The 13,922-nt window shown below is 28.4% G+C and overlaps 1 protein-coding gene across 4 annotated transcripts in view; it reads right to left on the bottom strand.

The window, feature by feature from the left end:
* Positions 1-13,922, bottom strand: part of LOC118071215 (membralin) — a 97,430-nt gene that overhangs the window by 33,082 nt on the left and 50,426 nt on the right. For all 4 annotated transcript variants that reach the window (XM_035090259.1, XM_035090258.1, XM_035090256.1 and 1 more), the window contains exon 11: positions 1,072-1,171. In XM_035090259.1, coding sequence (XP_034946150.1) covers positions 1,072-1,171 — 100 coding nt within the window. The remainder of the gene's footprint in view (positions 1-1,071; positions 1,172-13,922) is intronic.

Below are 13,922 nucleotides of genomic sequence, written 5' to 3' on the forward strand. Positions count from 1 at the left end.
ATGGAAATCATTGAAATTTAAAGATTTATTTATGGGTCGTATAAGTTACAATATTGTTCACTTAGAATATTTCGATCCTACCGAAGAGTGTATATAGACATGAAATATTAACCATAAACCTCAGCTGTTACGTAAATGATTCACAAAATTTGGTAAAAACCGTGTGAACACACACATACATATGAGATTTGTGAATAAAGACGATCGTGTATTGAGCATATGCAATACATAGATATGTGTATAGATATATATATAGTGGTTTGAAGCCTGCCCGTGCGATTGACAGGAATAAGGCTGCGAAAGCACCCTCGAATGACAACAAAATAGCAGGAGACCATTGGACTGGCAGGCTTTACGTTTGAAACATAGAAGTTACATAAAAGCATTGGAGATGTTAGGCTTTTGACAACCTAATCAATTAAAATAATTGTGAATAAGGGGATTATATATTGGATTGCTATAAATCCAAAACAAACTATATAATTTAATTATTATTATTAAATTATATATCATTTTGTTAGATTTTAATACTACTAATTAAACCGAATTACATCATTTAAATGTTTTTATTATTTTTTTCTGATAACTCAAACTGTGAAAGTATAATCATATATGCTTTTAAATTCAACTAAAAAAAGAAATTTGATTAGCAGCGTTAAAAATAATATTAAATTTGATAATATGACTCACATTCGCTTAGGAAATGTTTTTACTTTAACATGTTTTCCAAGTTATTGAAGATATCATAGTTTTTACGTTTTAATAGTCTCAATTATTACATGTATTGATTTTAGTTGCATCTATTAACTTTATAATTTTGATAGTACTTAATTGAAAACATTAAGAAAACAAATTCGAAGTTGGATCACAACTATTATATGTTGATAAAAAGGATATAAAGTAAAATAACACAGTAAAGTTATAAACAATACAGTATTTGAGGAAATTCTATACGCTTGAGTGAATTCAGAGCTTTGATCTTTCAAGAAGAAGGTAGACAAGATAGTATAAGGAAACGTCACTTGCAGCTGACAACCAAAATGTAATCTGAGAGTAGAGAGACCAACTCACCTGAATAAAGAGCCACGATGTGACGAGTGCAAGACTGCTATACTGTCCATTAAACCGATAATGATAAGCATAGAAAGAAAAATGATACAAATAGAAGAATCTGCAACAGACAATAAAGAAAATTCTTACATCATTGATATGTTCAAAGTTCTAAATAAAAAGTAAGAAATTGAAAAAATAAGTACACTAATCAATCGTATCAAATACATTTAAACTTTAATATTATATTGTCTTTGAGAATATTAAGATTCAAATGGAATTCAATAAAAGTAAAACATTATTGTGATCACTGTTTCTTATGTAATATATTTCTACCAAATCCGTATAGTTTAAATATATATCATTAAATATATCACTGTAATTTTACACAAAGAGAAAGTTAAAGTAAATTTCATTACGGAATTCAAATAATTTTTATTATGTTCTGTAGTGATTCTGGAAGAGACTAAAACTCAAGTAAAATTTACTATGTGCATGGTAAATTTTATCATGGCTGGTAAAGTAAAAGTCATATTTTGAGAAACTGTAAACTTTCAATATCTCAACATAAAAATTACAATGTTACGTTGTTTCATTTTAATATAATACAGTAAAAACTAAAATGTTATATGATAAAATTTTACTGTCTTTAGTAAAAATTATCGAATTTTGTAATGAAACTAATAAATATATATATACTTATGTTTATCAGTCTCATGTATTATATGGATATATATTTGTAGTCATGGGTGATTTAAATCTAAATCTAATTAGTTGAAAGAATAAAAACAACAAAAAATTATTTAAATGTGAAACTTTGGACCCGAGTTGAAAAATAAGATTTTATTTCGACTTTCAAAAAAGGACAAAAGTAGATCAAAACTAAAAATTGTCTTGACCAAATTTGGAGCTACATTCGCAACAACTGATCCAAAATTAAGTCTTGTTTCCCAAGTCCAAACCAGGTCTAAAAGTTTTCAAAAGCTGATTTCGACTTAAGCATAAATATGTCTTTCTTCCTACAAAAATGTTGTTTGAGCCAAATAACATTTAATTTACAGTCGAATCTCTCTAAATGTAACAAGGTCATCTCTCCAAATAAAACTTCCCCTATCCCCACCGGCTGAATGCTACTAACCAATCAGATTTGAGACGTATGGCGCGACATATTATTTGATAAGATTTAAATATTTATATGGAAAGGTTCAATTTCAGGATTGAGTTTTTTAATTGTTGTCACTGTAATATAAAATAATTATGTATATTAACGGTTGTATTTTTAATGGGATGTAAACAGTTATGTTTGGGGATGAAGGTTATGTTCACTTTTTTACTTCTGTGCATTTCTTTGCGCCGACGAAGATAGATACTAATGAGAAAGATAGACTATATAATCGAGAAGTAGGGATGGATAGGGCTTTAGGGGAATGTTACATTTAGAAAGAGAGTCTGGTCCCGAAGTGTTTCATTTTGAGAGATTCGACTGTAAATTTAAAACACAAATAGAAAAAATTTAATGGTAAATTATTGTATTCATGTTGTATTTCAATCGTTCAGAAAAACTATCAAATTAACTGGAGATTCTAAGAAAAGTACTAATTTCTTCACCTTCTTCCAATGGAATTTGAGCCTGCAACCGCTCAATTTGAGAAAGCAGTGCCTTAACACGCCTAGCTACTCGGTTATCTTAAATTTTAATTTAAAATACATGTATTCCCCATGAATTTTTATTTGCTATTAACATTAGGCCTAAAGCAGATCTTGTATTCCTCTTAAGAATTAAAACCTGTTTTCAACTTAGTACACTGAGAAAATTTTTTTTTACATATCTTATGTGTGTTAGAAAATTATTTGAACTTTACAAGTATGTAATGAAATAAATGGGTATTATTTTGACTAGATAAATATTTAAGTAGATTTTAATGGCTTTATTATTTAGAGATTTACATAAAGTATAATAATTTGTTAAACATAATACATAAGCTTATCTATTTACAATATATTTACAACTATTTGAAGCGCATACAATGTAGCTTATAATGCAACCGTGCAAATCTTTACTATTTTTACAAATCCATGAAAATGATGGCAATAAAATTTCATATAACTGTAGATGCAAATTAAAACGGACATCGTTCAACATCTTTCCTCTCAAAAAAATTGTGTTTATCAATTATTATTAAATGAACAATGTACAATTCAGGCCCATCTTCTAAATGTAATATTATGATGTCACCTATTTTAATATCATTACTTTTAAACTGTACTGTTTTTACTGTTAATAAATGAAACATTTATTTGTAAAGCTAGAGATTTTTTTTGTTGGAGAAATTTTACTAAACGTGCTTGGTAAAATTAACCCAGATGGTTTTGTAATAATTTATACGTGTAGTTCATAAAATCTCTAAGATTCTGGAGGTATCACGCGGTCAACCCAAAGTTAAGGGTAATTTTTCACGGAAAATTTTCTCAGTGTATACACTATAGCTTTAGTAGAAAAAATATTATTCTATCAAAGTACACCAAAACGAAGTTTAAATCGTCTAAATCAGGTCACTTATAGCTAAGATCTGGCTTTGACTTAAAAATTAAAATAATAGTAATTTTATTTTGAAAAGCTATGTCCAAACCGAGTTCAAATTTTTCTAAATCTCACGGAGAAAACAGTTAGGCAATATCGCTAGAATTCTAGAAAACTTTACTAGAAACTCCTTCACTTACATGGATGATCGTCGAGTCAAGCAAAATTTACTAGAAATTTCTCGTCAATAGATATATCAACTAGTATACTTGAAATTTACGATAAATTTTAGTAAAATTTACTTGACTCGAAAGTAATTTTTACAAATATAATTAAATTATTCAACAATGTATTGAAAAAAATTAATAATTTGGTAAAATTAGAAATAATATATATTTTTTTAATTTAACATATCATTTGCGATAATGTTCAGAAAATATTGTATTCTTTAACTTCTCTATAGTAAAGTAACTAATTAAATTGATGCTTTAGCCTGCTTAGCAATCCGAAACGACTGGAAATGATTCAAATATTTATGTATATAAAATTGTCGCAGCTTGGTTATGGTAATACTGTTTATCAGAAAATATGAGAAACAGTGTCATACTACCAATACAATTTTACTAAAATTCTAGCAACATTTTCTAGAATGAGTTTACTTGATTAGTCAAGTAATAAAGCTCTGATTATTTTTCTCCGTGCTGATCTTGTTCTGTCGTGATATTCCGACATCAAAGAAAAATAGTCCAAATCAGGTCTTATTTTTTGACTCGAATGAATATATTCATTTTTAGCAACAATTATTTTCCATGATAGAAATGGATTATTTATATCAATATTGTCTAACGTTAAATACTATGATGCTTTATTGTTTTATTAAGCATTTCGCAAGCTTGAAAATATTCATTAAAAAAAAAGTTACTTAACTTATTAACAATTAAATAAACTTGATCATTATTACATATTATTATTTTAACAACTTCAAAGAATATTGGACCATCTTCGGATGGTTTAGCAATTACAGTATCTTTCTTAATAATTGTATTATACTGACTTACAGATTTAAAAACACTTACACAATGTATTTGAACAGGCGCTGCTAGTTCAAAGTGAGATAAAGATTCTACAGTTATGTTTTTTAATTTTTCCAAAAGGAATTGTGGTGCTGATGTTTTTTTGTAGAGAAATCGATAATTTTGTTTCAACTGATGTCTTTTTGCAATAGATTTACATACATTGATCTTACTAATAGATGCACATGCTGCAATTTTACCTCCTTGATGTTTTTGCTCAAACGACATAGACGAAATATTCCATAAGGGGCCCACAGATTCCATAACGCGAGGATAATGGATGAGGTAATGATGTGAGTGTTGATGTAGGGAAAAAATTAAAATATTCTTCAAATATAACTTGTAATTGTCGATAAGTATTAACATGAACCATTTTATTGGTACATGTTTCAACAATTTTTTTTTAATTTGAGACATAAATCCCAGTATTGATTTTTTTCATCAATCAAATGCCCAATCATAAATGGTAAACATTTGATGAAACATAACATTTCAGCAGCACTCTTTATAGAATATTTTTTTCTTAAATGTCCTTTTGATATATCAGTTGGTCGATTTTTTTCATGTTGATCATATTTAAACCAGTTAGAATAGTCTTTAATTCTATTAATGAAAACATATGTACTGGAATAAAATGATCGAGAATGAGAGCAACATCATACCTTTTTAATATACATTCGATAAAAAATTACTGTGGGTTATGGTGAAAATTACTACATATAATGTATAAATTAATACATTCTATAAGAGTTTTCCAAGAAAATTCAGTTTGTTCTTTGTTTACTATACACCCATAGTAATTTCTCCGTGTAAATTTGTCATTTTAATACATCTAAGCATGTTAAAAGTGGAAACAATGTTTATCAAATAGGTATGACATCATAGTAACGTATATAAACTATATTTAAAGAAACCAAAGTCGAAGTTTCAAATTAATCATTAGAATTTCAATGGTCTTCAAAGAGAATAAATTTTTTATGCAAGTAGAAATTTTTGTTAGAAAGAAAGCTCATAGTCTCAATTAGTCTACAATTTTGATAATAATAAAAATTTTATTGAACATGTTAGGTACTAAATCAAATTATAGAAGCATTTATTACAAAATTGAAAGCCAAAAAAATTATCAAATTTGAAGTATTTTTTCAAATCACACCAATAGTTTATTTGAAATTCGAAATAGAAAATTTTTTTCAGAATTTAAAAAAAAATAGCCAATTCTATAAGATATTAACCTCCAAAAGTAATCATCTCTTGAGTAGAAATTATAATTTCTCAAAAAGTATATATACTAATTCTTTATTAGGTAATTATTAGAATGAAAATTATTATTGTAATCTCATTGGTTTTTAGGTAGATAGGACTAAAAGATCGAGTTAGGTTTTTTTTAACTCTTAAAATTTTCTCTTAAGAAAGTTCAAATTTAATCTTATCTATAACAACTATGAAATTATTTAAAAAATTAAAGGTTTTAGCGAAATAAATGTTCTTGACTAAAGGAAGTATCAAATATCAGATCTAGAATTATTTTTGTCTAGAAATCCAACAAATTTAAAGAACTTGTATTGTTTTAGATCAAGTTCTTCACCAATTACAGTATAATAGACTCAGAAATATGATATTTGATGTTCTCTCAAGAAATTAAATATCTAAAAAAAATACAACAATATCATATATAACTAATACCAACTTCACCACAACTTATTGTTTAACATATAATCGAGTTTTTATTAAAGAAAAAATAATCTAAGATCCATGCATTGATCAAAATAATGTTAATTAAATGAACGAAATATTTTTGAAGTAAAATTGCCTGACTAAACTTGTACAATTTCACTTAAAAGTTTATGAATCGTTAAAAATTATAGTTGCTTCATGATTTATATTCATGTTTGCTATCATAAAACAATTATAAATGCTTAAAAGAATGGTTTTTGTTTATATTAATTCTTAAATAAAAATCAAATATAACTTGAGAAAAGAGTTTTAAAGCTGAAATAGAATAAAAATGTTATCTTTCAACAACGATAATCGCGTTATTATCTCGTCAAATAAATTATTTATATGCATATAATTTTAATTTTAACGAACAATAACAATGAATTCATATCATATTCAATGAATATCCAGATTTTCTCAATAGCTTTACTTCTTTTTCTTTCTACTTTTAAGTATCCATAAAATTCATATAAATCTTTGAATTGAAAAAATTCCTATGATATAACGTTAACTTATGTGTGGCGAATATATATTGATTTTTATATGCTGAACGATACTCATCATTGTTAGTCACGTGTACTTGTAAATATCTAGTGATTAAGTAAAGAGTATCATTGAAAACAATTTGTGAGATCACTATCTAAGGGAATGATCGCTTATTATAGTTAATTAGTAAGTTAAAATTAAAGAAATTTATGAAAAAAATAAAATAAATAATCTAAACTATTATTATGTTTATTTGTAATGTTTTGTCTTTTTATATGTTAAAAATTCAAACAAATATATATTGACATGAAATACTTGTATTTATTTTTAATACTTGAATAATTATTGAAGAGAAATAAAAAAAGTATTACTAAAAGTGGAAGATCGAAATAAGTGAAAATTAAATTGATTACATCATTACCATGCAAATTTCATCCCTTATTAACATCAGATGTATTGAAGAAGTTTCAAACCACAAAATGTTCTTAATAGCAGGTTTTTGTTTGAAAGAAAAAACTTTTTAAGCGTAATTACGAAAGCCATTTACCCCGAGTTGTTTTACCGATTGTAATGTTTAACTGAGTAAGCTAACAATGTAAAAAGTACAGACTAATAAAAGTAAGTAAAAAATTGTAAATTTTTTAAGTTTTTTTTTTGAATCAAAGCTGACATCTAAAAAGTTTTAAAAAAATAGAATGTACAGAGGATTGAGTTCTATTCATTGATTTATTTTCAAAGTGAGCTTTGAAGGCAGACTCTGACACTGCAAGTGAAATTCCCGTCCTATGAGTCTGAAAATTACTATGGAATTTCGTAAAGTTTCGTCCAGCAAGAGTATAGTGCCAAGTGACATTCCTTTCGTCGACTCCCAGTGTTCAGATAATTCACATTCCACGAGTTTAGTGCCTTCTTGCTGCGTTTTAAAGTATTTTCACTCTCGTCTTGTCATTCTATTCTTCTTTCGAAAGACTTCTCAGTTTCTATTTGATATATCCGACTATTTTTGAACTACGATAAATAGAAATCAATCATTATTGGTTTTACCTAAACAGAATATGAGGTAATATGTGCCAAACATATTTTAAAAAGTTAATCATCATGGAAGACTTCAATAACATTACGATTCAATTGATGAAATTTATAAGTTTTTATTTTTTGTAGTAATATAGTAGTTTCAATTCAGTACTTTATTTGTGATATTTTAACCAAGATCAATATCGATCAATTTGTAAGTTCATATTTAACTTTATTTGTAAAAAATCTTTGCATAGTCTCATAAAAATTCTTTAAATAAATGGAAATTTATCAGACTTTTCCACATTTTATTGAATTTTATTTACAAAAATATAGAAAAAAATTTTTTGATCTTGTCTATAGAGAAGAAAATGAGAGAAGAGAATATACAATTGAAAACAAATAACTTATATTGGAAATTCATTTGTTTTATTACAGTTTGCATGAAAGAATTCTTATTCTCGTTAAAAATATAATTTTTTATGTCAGAATAGGTATAGTATACGTGTTATGAGTGAAATTTTAAAGTTTAATGTATATAGCAATCACTAAATAAAAAGACGTTATTTATAGCCAAAACGTTCTCCCGAAATTTTGAAATGTTTCCAAGAAAAATACGCATATCTAACCAAAAACAATAAACTCACCAGTGTTGCATAAGCCAACGTATTTTATACGTTATCGCATATAAGGATCGAAAAAAAATAGAATACGTTGACAAAAGCAGATAAAACCAACGAAAGAGGATGTTCCTAAGAATCCAGAGTTACGTATTCCCTTAACATCTTCTCTAAAGCCGCAGAAGAGAGTTTGGAATATAACAGAAGTAGAGCTACAAACGTACGGTGACGATTCATAAGTCTTTTTACCATTGTATAGAAAGATGACCACAGAGGTCGTAGAAATTCGTGTCATTCACAAGGCTTGTAGAATGTTAGTATTCAGATCACAAGACGTAGCCATAAGAGTATCAAAGATTTCTTCAACTCAATATAAAATATGTGAATTTCTTTTTTACTTTTGGATTGTCAAGTAGTTAAAAGTGGTATTACATCTAAATCAAAACTGCTAAATTTCCGAACGCCGATGAACTGATAATTTGAAAAGAAAAACCAAAAAATATAAATTAAAAAAAAAATAATAATTAATTATGAAATTTCATCAAATATGTCGAGTTTTTAAAACTTACTTTCAGTTTAAAAAAATTAAATACATTAAAGTTAAAATCAAATAAGCTTTTTTTTACTGCAAATTCAAATATTAAAATATCAAAGCTCTCCAGTAGTCTGGGTGCGACCCAAAAGGTCCACACAACTAACTTCCCAGTGGAGAGAATGATAAGATTTGGCTTTTTTTCAGTTTTTTGATTCTGCATAAAAAATGGCTAAACCAATTCTGCTGAAAACTTAATCAGTTTTAAATTGTGTGATTATGCCTCGAATACAATTAGTCCTATGTCGATATCATTTATTGTTATCGAGATAATCGAGTAGAAAAATAATTACGAACGCACATACGAACATAAGTACATATACACTCAGACATCCATTCGAAAACTATTGTATTCAACTCTGGGGACCTTAAAACGTGGAGATATGTCACAATTCGGGATTCGAAAAATCGGACCCATTACTATAACTTCCCACTGCAAAGTTAATAAGTATTCAAAAACATATAATCTAGTAGTCGGAAGTTTAAACCATTTGATATCGTGCATTAATTATAGAATGGAAATAAAAATTTGTTATGGCAAATTCTTATAAGGGTGATGAGAAAAACATTTGTGCAAGTTTTTATTGCTCGGAAACTATAATTATTGTTTTTAGTCCAGTGTCGAAATTTGACAAATTGCGTTTTTGCCTTTCACCGCTTACACATCGAGAACAGTGCATGATATACATGAAAAAAAATCAACATCTTTTTGTAGAGAATCGAATTTCGAAAATCAAAAAGTGGTCCGACAGTATATGCCATTAGGCGCCTTTTTAATTAACATTTAAAAATATTTGTAAGGTCGTAAAAAATCGAAAAAATTCTGGAATTTTCAGATTCGTTTTCTGCACATTTTCCAAATAAAATTTCAGAAAATTATTAATTTTTAGATTTTTTTGAATTTTCTGGAGCGTCATTTTTACTTCCCATTAGGTAGCTATTGGAATTGGGTCGATTGGTGATATTTGAATTTTTATCATATCTCCACGCTTCAAGATATTTGCAAGGATACTGACCAATTTTTAGAATGATGTGCTCATGTCCGTATGTATCTGAAGAAATTATAATTTTTTTTCAAACAATTTTTATATTATCAACAATTTTTTATCTTCTCATACTTTTTCTACTCACTGCATAACTATTAGAAACCAGCTGTCACTCATTCATGTTTCCTAAAAATTTTTTATCATTACTTAATGGTAATTGTAAAATATTTTTTTATGTTTCTCTAATTTTTTCAAATTTCCAGACAATTGTTCACATATTTATATAAAAAACCGCATTCTAAGCACTTTTCTCGTGTGATTTCGTCTTTTTGGTGTGCTTTTTCATCATTTTTGACTCATTATAGAGTCTTTGGAAATTTTTCTACTATTTGATTCGGCACGTTATGACTGTAGGGATGTGCTATCTAGAGTGGAAGGCCACGTGGACAATGAGAAGAATTAATATTTTCTGTGTATCTTAATAATAATTTTGAATTTAAATTCACAGTAAATTTATGATTAATGTTAATCTTTTCAGAAAATTGTACAAGATTATACAAAAATATGTATGGAATTGTCATACTTTCTTCGATGAGTAATCAGCCGAACGGGTTCAGATTCCACACTGATAGAAGATATTTGTAATAATAAAGGAGGCTACTTGACTGTAGGACCAATTGTATTCGAGGCATAATCACACAATTTAAAACTGATTAAGTTTTCAGCAGAATTGGTTTAGCCATTTTTTATGCAGAATCAAAAAACTGAAAAAGGCCAAATCTTATCATTCTCTCTACTGGGAAGTTAGTTGTGTGGACCTTTTGGGTCGCACCCAGACTACTGGAGAGCTCTGATATTTAACATTTATGAATCTCTTCTATCAGTGTTGATGAGTGCGAGTTCACAGTCCAAGGTTCGAATCTTTCACGGAATCATCCTTGACCATACGATTTTTCGTAAAACTTGGGTGATCCTGGAGTGATTTATTTATTTTAGTTGTTCGAGAATACTTAAAAATAATACGAATTGATTTTGGTGCAACACTTCCAATCAAAAATAAAAATATACATTTGCATAACATTTCCTGAATGATAAACAAATTTGTTCGATCCTAAACAACTTTTGACACTATTTTAATTTGTTAAGCGTTATGATTACGTACAATCACACCAAAAACAGCCCCACGGACTGTACAAAACTGTGCGCTAAATGACGAGGACGATAATCTCTGTTCTAAAAATGCTATTATCGTAAATGTATATCATTTAAAAAATTGCAAAAAAGTGTGAAATCATTAAACGCCAAGTATTGCATTTCGTATTTATTAAATTTGAAGAGATTAATTTTATTTGAAATAGTTTTTAATTAGTTACAAAATTTAAAAATCATTTTAGATATTTAAAAAAAAAATTAACTTTAAAAAAATGTGAAAAAACTTGGCGTGGCTATTACGACGCGTTAATAACAGTAAGGCTACAGGAATAATTAAACAATTAATTGATATTTATAAGGATATACTATTATTTATCATTGTCAGTATTATCACATAATGATATTTAATTTATTTCATAATTAGCGCCTCAATAATCTGTACATTTTGTTTACCAACTAATTTTTTCAACTATACTCTAGCAACCTCACAATGGTACCAACTTCATAAAAAAAATCTGTATTTTCTTAAATCTTGTATATGGGGGCGTGGCCAATTATGTATTATTCAAAATAATTAATTTTGAAGAACAATAGCATACTTAATCTATTTCTAAAGTAAATTAATGAGGTTTTCTGAAGTTTTTATGGCATGTTTAAGTCATTATAATAAAGATATTGCAATTTTAAAATGTATAACCTCAACAGACTGTGATTCAAGCAGAATAGAGACACGGTAGTGCCTTCGTCACCGCCATTTAAACTTGGCGCACGAGACATTATTAAAGTAAACGTGTCTCCTGATAAGTTCTTATAACTTCGAAGATATGCTTTAAAATAACTCGCAACATACTAAAAATAAATATATTGTCTGTCAGTATGGTATAAAAGCAATCTAAGATCAGGTTGACGGACGAGAAAGAAAATAAACCAAGTAACCCTGCAGGGTATTGAATGGCCAGAAAAAAGTAGAAGGTGAACTTATGTATATACAACGGAAATGGTAAAGGAACATGAAAGACAAAAGAAAGTACAAACAACCTGCCTTTCACTCCAATACCTTCTCTTCCATCCCTAGTTTTCAATAGTCTCCTATCCTGTTGAGTACCGTGTGTTTTGGTCTTTGGAGAAAATACTGCTAACAATATATTTTGTAAAGACAAAATATACTCGGATAGAATACTTATGTAACTGACTTCACCCAAGTTAGAATATATTTTGATGCTAAGTGTCATAGAATGATATAAAAAAATTAAAATTTGGCATGAATAATTTTTCTTTGTCTTTCTCTATTATCGAAAGTTGAATTGTCGTTTCAAAGATGCATCCTTGAAACACATGTGGATAAGGCCGAATCGTGTAATACATCTAACTAATTTTTAGACTTTTTAATATGTAGGAAAGAAATTCTACACAGTGAAATTTTTTATTCACTATAATTAGTTCTTATAGCAAATTTTTTTAAAACTATTCAATAATTTGAAATCACAAAAAAATGTTTAACACTTTTTTGACTAATGATTATGTAGTCAGAAGTAAATCTGGCAACATTTCCAACCCCGCAGCATCTGAATGTTCCGAAATTTGTATATTTAAATTTAAAACGCTGAAAATTTGACAATCATAAATACTACTGGTGGTGTCCATAGAAGTGTTAATTTATCTTTTTGTAGAAATGAAAAAGGTCAATTTATATCTAAAATATCAGTGCTTTCCAGTGGCCTGAAGGGTCCACACTACTAACTTCCCCGTGGAAAGAATGATAAAATTTAGCTAGTTCACCACTTCTTTCAGTTTTCTGATTCTGGATGAAAAATGGCTGGACCGATTTTGCTGAAAATCTAATCAGTTTCAAATTTCGTCATTATACGTCAAATGCATTTGATCCCACGTCGATATCATTTTTTGTTCTCGAGATAATTGAGGCAAAAAATAATTCCTAACTCACATACGAACATTCTAATACATATATATACATTCACACACAGACGTCCACTCAAAAACTATTGTATTCGACTCTGGGGACCTTGAAACGTAGAGATTTGTCAAAATTCGGGATTCGCAAAATGGAACCCATTACAATAACTTCCCACTGGAAAGTTCATAAAAAAGGCGATGGCTTTATATCAAGTATAATTTATATATTTAAAAATGTATGTATGTACGTATCGTTCATTTTAATTGTATGCCGGGCTTGAACCCGGCGTTTTACAGTATTGCCTATTCTTACAGTCAGGATCCTCCGCGCACTCCCTCTCCCCCTCTGAGAACACCCATTTTCCTACCTGCTCTATTACTGTTACTATTATGCTAAACTATTACGCACATACTCTATCGGGTTATGTCTGCATCCAATCTACATCCTAGCCATTGTATCGTATTTGCACAAGGAAACTGCAGAAAATTCGTGTCGATATAACCGGCTCGCCGAAGAGATCCTCCCATTCATGGTGGCCCAAGAAAAAACATTTAAATTATTTTGTCCCGGCCGGGAATCGAACCCGCTACCCATGGTACGTCAAGCTGACGCTGTACCCGTTAGACCACCGTGCCGGTTATATTTGAAAATATATAAATTATATTTCATTTTTTGATATCTCTAATAGATGAGTAGTAAATCGCATTTGATTTAATGGATACCAGGTGTTGACGTGAATACTAGAAATAACTTTCATATAGCTTTGATGTGAACTATGAGATACTCATAGTAAGTTG

This window comes from Chelonus insularis, unplaced genomic scaffold (genome assembly GCF_013357705.1).
Source record: "Chelonus insularis isolate UGA/USDA-ARS -01 unplaced genomic scaffold, ASM1335770v1 contig_76_pilon, whole genome shotgun sequence".
NCBI classification, from domain to species: domain Eukaryota; kingdom Metazoa; phylum Arthropoda; class Insecta; order Hymenoptera; family Braconidae; genus Chelonus; species Chelonus insularis.